We start from the raw sequence: 13,819 nt of genomic DNA, 5'->3' as shown, positions 1-13,819 counted from the left end.
GGCCATATAGGGGCCATATGGGGTCCATGTGGGGGCATATAGGGCTATATGGGGCTGTATAGGGGTCATATGAGGACGTGGGGCTGTATGGGGCCATATAGGGGCCATATGGGGTCCATGTGGGGGCATATAGGGCTATATGGGGCTGTATAGGGGTCATATGAGGACGTGGGGCTGTATGGGGCCCTATAGGGGCCATGTGGGGGCATTTAGGGGCCATATGTGGCCATAGGGGGCTGTATAGGGGCCATATGAGGACATGTGGGGCTGTATAGGGCCATATGGGGGCCGCACTCACCCACTGCTGCCCGTAGCTGTCCTGCAGCTCCTGCTCGTGCGTGTCCTCCCAGCGCGGGCGCAGTCCCAGGCAGAGCAGCGGCCACCAGCCCTCCTGCGCCATGGCCACGAAGTAGTCGGTGAAGCCGGCGAATGACTGGATGGCGCCTGCAGGGATGGCGGGCATGCTGTCTGTGTCCCCCCACACCACCCCCCTACCTCCGGGGGGGTCTGGGCCGCTCCCCTGCCAGCTCGGGGACCCCCCCCTCACCAATCTGGAAGTAGGAGTAGGCAGCCAGGGGCTCGTTCACCAGGCGGTCGCGCCGGGGGTTGCGCGGCTTCAAGTGCATGATGTCACTCTCGGCGCGCTCGTAGGCCAGGGACACCGAGGGGAACTGCGGGGACATTGGGGACATCGGTGGGCGGGTGTCGGGGACACCGGGTGGCAGGGACGCCGGGGACATGGGCACTCACGATGTCGGTGCAGAGCTCGATGAAGAGGATGGTGATGCAGCCCAGCGGCAGCGGCACGCTGGCTGTGATGTAGATGAGGTAGGGCGTCAGCTCGGGGATGTTCTTGGTCAGCGTGTAGGCGATGGACTTCTTCAGGTTGTCAAAGATCAGGCGGCCTTTGGGGGGGGGGTGGCGGGGTCAGCTCAAAGTCCGTCATCCCCCCCCCGATTTTTGTGTCCTCCTCCCCGTGTCCCACCTTGCTCCACGCCGGTGACAATGGAGGCGAAGTTGTCATCCAGCAGGATCATGTCGGCCGCGTTCTTGGCGGCGTCGGAGCCGGCGATGCCCATGGCCACCCCGATGTCGGCGCGCTTCAGCGCTGGGGAGTCGTTCACCCCGTCCCCCGTCACCGCCACGATGGCGCCCTGGGGACACGGACTTGGGGACACCAGCCAGGGGGGTGCTGGGACGCACCCAATGTCCTCCCAGTGCCCCCAAACCCACCCAACGTCCCCAGATCCCCCAAAGCCTTCGAGTTGTCCCTGTGTCCTCAGTGTCCCCCTATTCCCTGGTGTTCCCCCATGTCCACAGTGCCCCCCCATGTCCCCACCAGCCGCTGGCAGCTCTCCACGATGACAAGCTTCTGCTGCGGTGATGTCCGGGCAAAGACCATCTCCGGGTGGGCGCGCAGGATCCCCTCGAGGACGCCCGGGGCCATGCCAGCCAGCTCGGCCCCCGTCACCACTCGTGCCCGCGCCTGCCTGGGGACACCGGACAGTGGGTCCCCCGGTCTGGGTGCCCCCCCGTCACCCCCCCCAACCCTGGGGACGTCGGGTCCCACCTGGGGTCCACCTGCTCCAGGGGCACCCGCAGCCGCGCCGCCACGTCCTCGGGGGTCTCGCTGCCCTCCGAGATGATGCCGACAGCAGCAGCGATGGCCTTGGCCGTGATTGGGTGGTCACCGGTCACCATGATCACCTGGGGGGACAAGGGGGACGCTGGTGTGGTCCTGCTGTGCCCTCACATCCCTGTCCCCATGTCCCCCACGTCCCCTGTGTCCCCCCTCCCTTTTTCTCCTCGCTCGTCCCCATCCCCATGTCCCTTCCGTGTCCCCCCACGTCTCCTCCATGTCCCTCCCCATCCCCTCCATGTCCCCCCATGTCCCCCCTGTGTCCTCCCCTGTCCTCATTTCCCTCCCCATCCCCTCCATTCCCTTCCCGTCCCTGCTGTCCCCGTGTCCCACCCTGATGCCAGCCGTGCGGCACTTGAGCACGGCGCGGGGCACGGTGGCCCGCGGGGGGTCGATCATGGCCACCAGCCCGGCGAAGCAGAGGCCCACGGCCACCTCGGGCAGCGCCTCGGGGTCTGTCCCTGCTGCCACCGTCCCTGCGGGCAGCCAGCGCGCGCAGAACCCTGGGGACACGGCAGAGACATGGCAGAGACAGGGAGACATTGGAGCACGACCCATTTCCCCCCCATGTCCCTATTTCCCCCTCCCAGTCCTATTATGTCCCCCATTACCTCCCTGTCCCCTTATGTCCCCATGTCTCCCTACGTCCCTACTCCCCCTCCGAGTCCCACTATGTCCCCCATGTCCCTGTTTCCCCCCCAGTCCTATTATGTCCCCCATTCCCTCCATGTCCCACTATGTCCACATGTCCCCCCTTGTCCCCGTGTTCCCCCATGTCCCTATTTCCTCTCTCAGTCCTATTATGTCCACCATTCCCCCATGTCCCCCCATTCCTCCCCATGTCCCCAATTCCCCCCATACCCCACAATGTCCCCCATATCCCCACACCCCGCCATGCCCCCCTGTGTCCCCCACATCCCCCCGGTGCCACTCACCCAGGACACGCTCCCCGCGGCCCCCCAGGTCGGCGTAGGCCCCCTCGAAGGCCTCCCGCCACTGGGCGTCGAGCGGCAGCTCCTGCCCCTTGATCATGACGGTGCTGCAGCGCTCCAGCACCCGCTCGGGGGCCCCCTTCAGCACCAGCAGCTGGCGGTCCCCCGCCGCGTGCACTGAGAGCTGCAAGGGTCCTCTCCTGGTCACCTCGACCCACACCCTGACTAGCGCCCCAGGTTGTCCTCCCCCCTCCTTGGTGCCCCGGATCCCCACCTGGAACTTGTTGGTGGAGTTGAAGGGCAGCTCGGCCACCTTGGGGAAGCGTCCCCGTGCCTCCGACACCGTCCCTACCGTCACCTCAGCGAATTTCAGCAGCGCCGTCTCCGAGGCGTCGCCGATGACCTCGCGCTGCGGGAGCGGGGCTTGGTGGGGTCCTCTACGGGGTTCCCGGCCCATAGGACCCACTAAGCCCACCATGGCCCCACCATGGCCCCTCCATGGCCCCACCATGGCCCCACCTTAGCCACGGGGACGTTCTCCTGGCCAGACTTGAACTGGGCCCTGTTACAGAGGGTGACGACGCGGCTCAGCAGCGTCCACGTCTCCGATGACTGGTCGAAGCTCTGACCTGGTGGAGGGGACGTGGGTCACCGTGGGGTCCCCACAGAAGTCAACGGAGGGGAGGTGGGCGCCCGACTCACCCGACTGGTCCTCAGTGGTGTCAGCCGTGTGGATCTGGTTGTCGAACCAGAGGTGTGCCACCGTCATGCGGTTCTGGGTGAGGGTCCCGGTCTTGTCAGAGCAGATCACCGAGGTGGAGCCCAGCGTCTCCACCGCCTCCAGGTTCTTCACCACGCAGTTCTTCCGTGCCAGCCGCTTTGCCGTCAGTGAGAGGCAAACCTGGTGCAGGGGCACCCTGTCAGGGCTCTGGGGAACCCTGGAGGTGCTCGAGCCCCCGTGTGATCCTTGGGACCTTCTGGAGCTCCTGCAGTGGCCTTGGAGCCACAGGGACCTCCTGAAGGGCACTTGATACCCACAGACCCACATAAACCCCTTGGGCCCATATGGCACCCACATTTTGTGATGGACCCATGGGGACTTCCTGGGTCTCATGGGATGTCCAAGGACCCATGGGGAGTCCCAGTCCCCTGTAGCACCCATGGGACCCACCCACAGCCCAGGCTGCGCTATAGCCCTTCCCACAATGTCCCAAGCCATACTGTGACAGTGGCCAGCAGCCCCTCGGGGACATAGGCCACGACGATGGCCATGAAGAAGACCATGGCACGGAGGAAGGGGTATCCGATGACCATGGCCACCACAAAGAAGGTGGCGCCGAAGAAGATGGCGAGGCCGGCGATGATGTCAACGAAGTGCTCGATCTCGATGGCGATGGGCGTCTTCTCGTTTTCCACACCCGAGGCCAGGCTGGCGATGCGCCCAATGATGGTCCGGTCACCCGTGTTGATCACCAGCCCCGTGGCGGTCCCTGCAGGGGAAGCCAGGTGTCAGGATGGGGACCAGGTGGGACGTGAGGTGCCTGGGTGACATCTGGCCCACCTTCCAGGCACATGGTGGAGAAGAAGGCGATGTTGCGGGTCTCCAGGGGCGAGTCATGGGTGCACTCGGGTGACCGCGTCTGCGGCTCAGACTCCCCCGTCAGCGACGAGTTGTCCACCTGGGAAGGGGGGGGACATGGCTCAGCCCAGGGTACCCAGGCATCCTGGTGCCCATTTCCCCTCCAGCTGACCCATGTGCCCGGGCCCACCTTGCAGCCCTGGGCTGAGATGATGCGGATGTCTGCAGGCACTCGGTCCCCGCCTTTGATCTCCACCAGGTCCCCAACCACCAGCTCGTTGGCATTGATCTGCAGCTTGTCCCCTTCCCGGATCACTGTGGCTTGCTGCAGGTGACACAGGGACCCTGTGGGATGAGGGACAGGGTCCCATTGCATGCCTCAGGGTCCCAGGTCCTGGGTACACCCCCCTCACCTGGGGAACGAGGTTCTTGAAGCTGGCAATGATGTTGGTGCTCTTGAACTCCTGGTAGTAGCCAAAGCAGCCAGTGACAACGACAACAGCAATGAGGGCGATGGCGAGGTAAAGCTGGGGGGGTAAGGGAGAGAGGATCAGGCCACAGGACAGCTCCCACAGTGGGATCCCCCTCCCAAAACCCATCCCATAGAGGTGGTGAGGACGCAGGTGTCCAGGTATCCCCACCAAGGGGGTGGGGGCATCTCCCTGGCCAAGACGGACCCAGGTATCTGTCTGCCCTCAATGTGCCCCAACTCCCCAAAGGGTCCCAGGTGTCCTCACACCTCCGGAGGGCCCCAGGCACCCATACTCTCCCCCACAAAGGGTCCCTGGTGTCCCCCACCTCCAGCACCACAAGGGACCCAGGCATCCAGGTACCCCCCAGAAGGTCCCAGGAACTTGGGGACTCCCTGGAGCCACCCACGTTCCCCTCTCCCAAAGACCCCTGGCTTCCGGGTGTCCCCCCACCAGGTGCCACCACCCCCCCCAGCTATCCACCCCAGGCCTACGTTGTCGGCGCTGCCGCGATCGCCCTGCCCCTCCTGCACGCCGTAGGCGATGAGGCAAATGGCCGCTGCCACCCACATCAGGCACTGGAGCCCCCCAGCCAGCTGCCGCCCAAACTTGACGCACTCAGGGGTCCCCCGGGGGGGGCGCAGCTCGTTGGGGCCATCCCGCAGCAGCCGCTCAGCCGCCACCGCCCCCACCAGGCCCTGCGGGGGTCAGCATGGTTGTGAGGTCAACAGGGACCATGGGGGTTGTGGGGTTTAAGGGTTGTGGGGTTGGTGGGGTCAACGGGGTTGTTGTGGTCAACGGGGTTGATCAATGGGGTTGAAGGGTTGTAGGGTTGGTGGAGTCAACAGGGCTCATGAGGGTCATGGGGTTGATCAATGGGGTTGAAGGGTTGTGGGGTCAGCAGGGTCAATGAGGCTGATTGGGGTCAACATGACAGGTGGGTTAATGGGGTTGTTAGGGTCGGCACGGGTCATAGATCGGGGGCTGCCCACCTTGGTGATGCTGGTGCTGTACTTGGCCTCCAGGTCGGGCAGTTCGAGCTTGTGGTCATCCTGGGGGCACCAGCCTCAGCGCTGACCCCTGGACTCCGCGTCCTCCGGTGTCCCCCAGTATTGCCCAGTGACTCTACCAGTGCCCTATGGACCTGCCCAGTCCCCTCTTGACCCTTGACCCAGTCCTCTCCATTGACCCCTCCCAGTCCCTCCCAGTGACCCAATAACCTTTGTTGACCTCCCAGTCCCACCAGTTGACCTCCCAGTGCCCTCCACTGACCCTCCCCAGTCCCTTACCATTGTCCCCCACTGGTACCCATTCCCTCCCAGTGCCCCATACCACATCCATCTCCTTCTTCATGTCCTCCAGCTGCTCCTGCTTGCGGCGGCCGCGGCCCTTTGGTGCTTTGGGGGGGGCCGGGCCCCGAGGCCCCAGCTCGTAGCTCTCCTGGGGGTCAGGAATTGGGGGTCAGAGGGTTGGCTGGGGTTGGGGGTGGTCCCTCCATCCCTACAGCATCCCACTGCCATCTCTCCCCTCATCTCTTGCCTCCTCCTCTCCCTCCAGGTGTCCTGCTGTCTGTCCCTCTGTCCACCTGGCCCTCTGTCCATCCGTTCTTCCCTCTCATGGCCCATTTCCGGCCCACGGCCCATCTCCATCTCTAGCTCCATCTCCATCTCCATCTCCATTTACCCATGTCTCCTGTGCCCCCAGCCCTCACCTCCTTCCCCATGGCGGCTCCTGGTAGCTCCCAGCAACTCCCAGTGGCTCCCAGTCTGCTCCCGACCTCCCCTTATAGCCCCGGGAACCGCCCCAAGGTGACCTCGCCCTGAGTCCCTCCTGCAGCGGGGGGGCATTGGGTGCCCGGGTCCCCTTGGAGGGATGGCGGGGGCAGGGGCCAGGATGCCTGGGTCCCCCCGTGCTCGCTGAGGGGCTCCTCCCTGAATCCCCTGGGGGCAGAGGGATGTGGGGCTGCCTCACTGAGGAGCAGGGAGCCTGGGTCCCCTGGAAATTAGGGTTGGGGTCCCCTTGGTGTTGGGATTGGGGTGAGGGGCAGCAGGAAGCTGGGGTTTGTGGGGGACACTGGGGGACACCTGGGTCCCTTGGGGGGGGGGCAGCAGGGTGGGCTCCCAGACACCAGGGTCCCCCCCCGAGCCCAGATGCCCTCAGAGTGCCCTTGGTGCTCCTGCCCTCCCCCCCCCCCCCTTATCAGTTGCTTTCTTATCAGCCTGGGGAGGGACGGATGCTGGGTCCTACCTGTCGCTTGTTAATGGTTAATTACTGATAGCTTATCAGCCTCCTCCTGGTGCCTCTGGGAGGGGGGCAGTGGGGGGCATTTAGGGGTCCTGGAGAGGTTTTTGGGGACCCAGGTGGTGTGGGTGTACCCCCCTGAAGTGCCCCTGGGGGACTGGGCTCCCGTCATGCCCCTCTCTGCCCCCATGCTTCCCCCCAAGGGAACTGAGAGCATCTGGGCTCCCATGCTGCCCTGCTTGGCTCCCCAGGGAACCCCAGCAGCTGGGCTCCCAGCAGGCCTTGCAAGGCGAGGTGGGGGGGATGTTAATGGCAGGAGGCTGTGGGGGTCACGGAGACCCCTTTGGGCAGGGGGCCTATGGGGTGGCACTTGGGGTAGGGGCCTATGGGGTGGCACCAGGGGAGCCTGTGAGGTGGTTCCAGTGACACCCAGACCCCTGGGTCCCCTTGGGGCTGGGGGGGGTGTCTGTGGGGTGGCCCCCAGGACCCCTTGGGCTGGGGGGGGTCTATGGGGTGGCCCCCAGAACCCTGGGACCCCTGGGGTTGGGGGGTCTGGGGGGTGGCCCCCAGACCTCTCCCTTCCCTTTAGAGCCACGTGTGTACGGGGAAGCCCCGACAGCAACCGAGCCCCCTGGAGAAGGGGGAAGGAAGTGGGCTCGGCTGCCTTTGAGCGGGGGAGGACGTTGGCACCCGGACGCTTGGGCCCCCCCAGTGCCCCAAAGGGGCGGGGAGTGGGGATGGGGCCAAACGCAGACACTGGGCACCCCAAATGCCTGGGTCCCCCAAACTCCTGGGTCTCCCCAACCCTGCAGCAGCTTTGGTCTCCCCAGCCATGCGGTTCTTCATCTGCCTCTTCTTCCTCATCCCAGGTAGGAACTGAGGGGGGCATGGGGGCATTTGGTGGGGAAGTGGGGCCCCGAAAATGGAGGCGGGTCCTAGGGGAGATGGACAGGGGGGCTCCACACTGCTCCGGGGGACCCTGGTGGACAGGGTCCCCACCTGGCAGTGCCGCGGGCGGGGTGCCAGCTCCGGGGTCCCTGCTGCCCTTGGCAGGTGCTGCCCCAGCCGTCTGCCCGAAGCTGGTGACGGGCCCGGAGGAGGTGGTGGCTGGGCTGGGCTCCTGCGTCCTCATCCCCTGCCGCTACAACTTGTGCCAGGCGGGACCCGGCACCCGCCTGCCCGCCCTGCGCTGGCTGCAGAAGCCTGTCTATGACCACGGCCGCCGCGACTACCTTGGGGGGCTGCTGGTGAGCACCGGCACCGGTGCCACCAGCTCCAGGGCCAGGATTGGGGTCGCGGTGTCGCCCCATGCTCCCACTGCCGACACCGCCTCTGGGGAGGGGGACTGCAGCCTGGTCCTGTCCCATGTCCGAGCGGAAGATGCCGGTGAATACGGGCTGCGGCTGGAGGCCAACGGCACCCGCCCCAACCGTTACCTGCGCTGGTTCCACAAAGTTGTCCTCAACGTCACTGGTAGGGACCTGGCTGCCCGCTCTGCCCCCCGCTCTGCCCCCATTGTTACAACCAACCCTACACTGGTGCCTCTTGCAGATGCTCCCCCTGCTCCCCGCCTCTGGCCAGACCCGCAACACCTCACCGAAGGGCACATAACCACCCTGGGGTGCTGGGTGCCCCCTGCCTGCCCTGAGGACACTGTCGCCCTTGCCTGGGATGGGCCAGCCTCCAGAGTGGCAGGGGCAAAAGTGCAACCCTGGACCCCTCCAGACCTCACTATGTTCCCCCCGGCCACTGGCATCAGCTTGGACTTCAACCCCACGTGGTACCATGACAAGTCCAACCTCAGCTGCCTCCTGCGGGGGGCTGATGGGAAGACTGTGGCCCAGACAACCCGCCAGCTCCAGGTCCACTGTGAGACTTGGGGGGGTGTGTGTGCGTATGTGCATCCCTAGGGGGTCCTGGGGTGGCTATGGGGGGGGGGGGGAGGGGGGGGGGGTCGGTGGTGATATGTGTTTCTATGTGCTCTTTGTGGGCCAAGAGAGGTCCCTGGGATGAATGTTCTGGGGATCAACAGGGGGCTGAGGGGATCCCTCAAAGGTCCCGTGGGGACCCTCCAGGGTGTTCTGGAGGGATTCTGGAGGTTTCTGGGGGTGTCTGTAGGGTTCTGGGGGTGCACATAGGGCTTGTACTGCTCCATACTGGTCCGTACTGGTCCCACCAGATGCTCCGCGGGATGTACGGGTGGAGGTGATGCCGACATCCCCAGTGCACGAGGGCTGGCAGGTGACGCTGAGCTGCCACGACTCTGCCAACCCCCCATCCTTCGCCTATTCCTGGAGCCTGAATGGCCTGATGCTGCCCTCCAGAATGGACAAGGTCCTCCTGCCGTCAGTCCAGGTCCACGATGGCGGTGCCTACCACTGCCATGCCACCAACATTGTGGGGACGATTGAGTCCCATCCCACCGTCCTCGAGGTCTACTGTGAGTAGGACAAGGTGGTGGCATGGGAGGGGGTGTTGGTGATTGTATGGGGGGGGGGGACAACAGCTGTCAATGACCCCTAGACCCACGCCTTGACCAACCTGTCAATCATCCATAGCCCCACCCCTTGAGGAAGCTCTGTCATCTCTAGCCCCATCCTTTGGGGTCCCGCTGCCCATCATTGCTGGCTTCACCCCTTCCAAGACACCTGCCCATCTCACCTCCCCTTGTCCCAGGAGCCACCTGACAATTCCCCTTCGCTCCTCCCCTTTCTGTCCATGTGGGCGTGGCTATCCTACCACTGCCCCCAACCAATATGGCTGTCCCTAGATGCCCCGCGGGATGTGCGGGTGGAGGTAACATCCCCTGTCCATGAGGGCTGGGAAGTGACGCTGAAATGCCGTGACTCTGCCAACCCCCCGTCCCGCACCTATGCCTGGAGCCTGGAGGGCCAGATCCTGCCTCACAGCTCAGCCCAGCTCCGTCTGTGGCCAGTCCGGGAAGTGGACGGTGGCTCCTACCGCTGTCAGGCCACCAATGTCATAGGGACGGCTGATTCCCCCCCAACTCTCCTTGAGGTCTACTGTGAGTGAGGCAAGATGGTGATACAGGTGGGGGGTGGCCTAGATGGCCACGGGGCAGTCAGGGTGGTGGTGGGGGTGGCCTAGATGGCCATAGGGTGGCCAAGAGGTGGGTAGGGTGGACGTAGGGGTGGCCTAGACGGCCATGGAGCAGTCAGGGTGGAAGTAGGGGTGGTCTAGATGGCTGTGGAGCAGTCATGGTGGTGGTAGGGGTGGCCCTAGATGGCCACAAGGTAGTCAAGGTGGTAGTAGGTGTGGTCTAGATGGCCCCGGGACATCCTAGGTGGTAGTAGGGGTGGTGTAGATTGCCATGGAGCAGTCAGGGTGGTAGTAGGGGTGGCCTAGATGGCCACAAGGTAGTCAGGGTGGTGGAAGGGGTGGCCTAGATGGCCATGAGGTAGTTGGGGTGATAGTAGGGGTGGCCTAGATGGCCATGGGGAGGCTGAGGTGATGGTAGGGGTGGCTTAGATGCCCCTGGGGTTCCCTGCCTTAATCCCACTGCCCCACACCAGACCGGCCCAGGAATGCCACCATGACGGTGCTGACCCCCCTGCCGGTGCTGGCGGGGACCCGTGTATCGCTGCACTGTGAGCTCGGCCTGGCCCACCCGCCTCCGTCCACCATCCAATGGCTGCGCAACGACCGCCATGAGGCCAACACCATCGGCCCCACCTTCAGCTTCACCGCCGAGCCCACCCGAGCCAGCACCTACCGCTGCGTTGGCCAAAACGTCGCTGGCTCCACCCAATCCCCGCCCCTTGCTGTCATCGTCTGGTGTGAGTGGTGGTTTCGAGACACCCCCCAGTCAACACCGGGCTCCCCGTGGGGCTTTGTGCCCTCGTGTTCTGTGCCTCCCCGTTGCTGTTCTGCCCCCCAGTGGTGGTTTCGAGCCCCTAAAATGACCGTTTGGGGTTCTTCAACACCACGTGAAGGTTTCAAGCCCTGTCATGGCAGTTTTGAGACCCCCCCCCCCCACACACACACACACCCCGCAGCCCTAAATGATGGTTTCATTGCCCCTCTCCCCCCCTTCCCATTTTGTGAGTGCTCAAGGGACAGTTGTGATCTCCCGGTCACTGTTTCAACCCCCCCCCCCTCCCAAAATGTTGGTTTTTCTCCCTACAGATCCTCCCCAGGCTGCTTGGGTGCGGCAGAGCCCCAGGGGAGAGCTGGTGGCTGGGAGAGGCCCAGTTCGGCTGCGCTGCGAGGCTGGGGTGGCCGAGCCCCCCTTCTACAACATCAGCTGGTTCAAGGGGGGGCAGCGGCTGCCGGCCTCTGGCCCCAACCTGCTGCTGCCCGGTCCTGAGCCTGCCGATACTGGCACCTACATCTGTGAGGTCCGAAATGTCGCAGGGGCTGCCCGCAGCGCCCCCACCACCCTCAACATTCTCTGTGAGTTACAACCCCCCTCCCCACCAGGGTCTGGGTGAGGGACCCCCAAAGATCCCCCAAAGGGACCCAGGCAACCCCAGGGTCTGGGTGAGGGACCCTGACACCTCCAAAGTGACCCAGGGGACCCCAGGGTGTGGGTGAGGGACCCCAACACCCCCCTGGGACCCAATGGGACCCCAATGACCCCAGTGGGACCCTGGTGGCCATGCCCCCCACCGGGGAGCTGGGTCCCCAGGCACTGATGCTGGGTGCAGTTGGGCCACGGTCGGTGGAGCTTGTGCCGGAGCCAGGAGAGGACGTGTATGAGATGACCAGCGTGGCCCTGCACTGCCGCGTGTCCGCCCAGCCCCTGCCCGATGCCTTTGAGTGGTTTCATGATGGTCGAACCCTGGGCCGGGCCTCCAAGGACCTGTGGGTGCTGCGTGCCGTGGGCATCCAAGCATCTGGGCGCTACCGCTGCCGCGCCACCAACTCCATCGCCTCTGCCGACTCCCCTGATGTCACCATCACAGTCTACTGTAAGGGATACAGACACCCTTGGGATGCCTTTGGGACACCCTCCTGGCCTGGGTGGCTGGGAAGGATGCGGGTGTCTTCATCTTCCCGTTGCCTCTCCCTTGTAGACACCAGGGCCACCATCCTGCGAAAGACCTTCCTGGGCCTCGGTGTGGGGCTGAGCAGCCTCCTGCTGCTGGGCGCCCTTGGGTGCTTCCTCCGCCGCCGGTGAGACTGAGCACCCAGGTGTCCAATCGTCACTGCTGCTCCCTGGCTACCTGGGTGCTCCTGGGGCCCCCAGGTGCCACCGTGTCAACCCCAGGGGACCCAGCTACCCAAGTGTCCCTGCAGGTGGCAGCGGCAGATGGCAGCTGATGAGGAGCCAGTTGTGGAGCCGTCGGGGACCTTCTTCCTCCGCAACAAAAAGGTACCAGACCCCTTCCCGGCCATGGCCACCTGGGTCACTCTTGGGCCCTTGGGTCCCCAGAGGGCCCACACCCACAGCTGGGTCCCTCCTGCAGCCTCGTCCACCCGCGTCCCCACAGCCACCCCACACTGCTGATGACACCATCAGTTACTCATCACTGGTGTCCCCTCCTGGCTCTGGACCTGTCCCCAGGTAATGTTTCCCCCTCCGGTCTTGCCCTTTCTGGACAGGACACAGGCATCATGGCATCCCTGATTCCTCCCCCCCCCCCCGCCCCATTGTTCACTCTTTCCCCACACAGGGTGCAAGGGGACACTGTGGTCTACAGCATCCTCAAGAGGAATGATGGTGCTGCAAAGGTACCCTTATGTCCCCACCATGTCACCCTGTGTTCCTCCATGCACCCAGTGTCCTTCATACCCCTGGTAACCTCCATGTCACACCCTGTGCCCCATCACATCCACCATCTATCCCCACAGGCCACCGAAGGACCCGACTATGAGAACGTCCCCTCTGGTCCCAGGGGCAGAGCTGGGGACAGGGATGGGGACGGGGACGGGACACTGCTCTATGCTGCTCTGGCGCTGTCCCCCCCAGTGACACCCCAGGAACATGCTGGGGGCATGGGAGACGCTGTTGAATATGCAGCCCTGCGGCACTGAGCCCTCGGGGACATGGGGACACCAGGACAAAGGAAGGTGGCCACCAGGGTGATGTGGGGACATCAGGAAATATCCACTGGGACATAGGCAAAGTGGGGATATGGGGACACAGGACAACGGCCACCACAGAGGACATGGGAACAGGGGACGTGGGGACTCGGGCAAATGATCACCACAGAGATGTGGTCACAAGGGGAGTCACAGCCAGATGGTGACACTGAGGGCAGCGGGACATGGGGGACTCCAGAGCTGTGGCCACTGCAGGGGCATGGCCTCGACCATCGTGACATGTCACCACTGGGGGGGGGGGGGGGGGGGTGGAGGGATGGGGAGGGACACACATGCAAAACCAATGTGAGGACCATGGCCACCACTACTGTTGGGCACTTGCCAGGACAGTCTTGCTGGGGACATGCTGGGGACATATCACAGCCACCGAGGGAGCTGCCACCACCAATAAATTCCTCCTCTGGGTTAATTGAGTGTCCCCTCTCCAGCCATGGTGGCTGGTCCCGTGGTCACACTGCGGGGGGGGGGGGGGGGGGAGCAGCTGGAGAAGGAGAGGAGTGGCAACCCAGGTCCCTTGGGTGCTGGAGGGCAGGGATGGGGGTATTTATTCTTGTCCGTCCCTCCCCTGCTGCTGTCCGTCCATCTGTCTGCTGCCACGGTAGGGTTCATTCTCCTCCTCCTTTTCAACAGCCCCCCCCTTGCCCTGTCTCCCAACCTGGGCTCCCCAACCCGGAGTCCTGTTCCCCCCCCCTCCCCCTGACCTTCTGGCACCCCCCCAGATTACCCTGGAAGCCCCCAGCCACCCTCCTAAGACCTCCACCCCCAACTCAGGGACCTGCTGCCCTGAACCCTGATAGACCCCCGACTGCCATTGGCCACCCCGAGGGAGCCTGAGCAGATCGTGGCCCCCATCGGCTGCCCCATCTCGAGGCCCACCTGGATCCCGGCTGCC

At 64.5% G+C, this 13,819-nt stretch overlaps 1 protein-coding gene across 1 annotated transcript; it reads right to left on the bottom strand.

Moving 5' to 3' along the window:
• Nucleotides 1–298: 298 nt before the first annotated feature.
• LOC118261601 (potassium-transporting ATPase alpha chain 1-like) lies at nucleotides 299–7,033 on the bottom strand (the record flags this gene model as incomplete). Its single annotated transcript, XM_050716666.1, has 20 exons — nucleotides 6,996–7,033; nucleotides 6,332–6,386; nucleotides 5,953–6,060; nucleotides 5,613–5,672; nucleotides 5,115–5,318; nucleotides 4,564–4,677; nucleotides 4,341–4,475; nucleotides 4,133–4,250; nucleotides 3,793–4,061; nucleotides 3,274–3,472; nucleotides 3,091–3,200; nucleotides 2,846–2,980; nucleotides 2,575–2,755; nucleotides 1,973–2,142; nucleotides 1,571–1,707; nucleotides 1,340–1,490; nucleotides 986–1,154; nucleotides 751–905; nucleotides 548–671; nucleotides 299–444 (listed from the first exon to the last, which is right to left on the bottom strand). Coding segments are annotated over exons 1-20 (2,778 nt in total), but the record flags the coding sequence as incomplete, so codon positions are not given.
• Between the last annotated feature and the right edge of the window lie 6,786 nt (nucleotides 7,034–13,819).

Source organism: Cygnus atratus, unplaced genomic scaffold, assembly GCF_013377495.2.
Source record: "Cygnus atratus isolate AKBS03 ecotype Queensland, Australia unplaced genomic scaffold, CAtr_DNAZoo_HiC_assembly HiC_scaffold_162, whole genome shotgun sequence".
Classification (NCBI taxonomy): Eukaryota; Metazoa; Chordata; class Aves; order Anseriformes; family Anatidae; genus Cygnus; species Cygnus atratus.
Note: the sequence above shows the minus strand (reverse complement) of the source record. Positions and strands in the feature narration are given on the sequence as shown.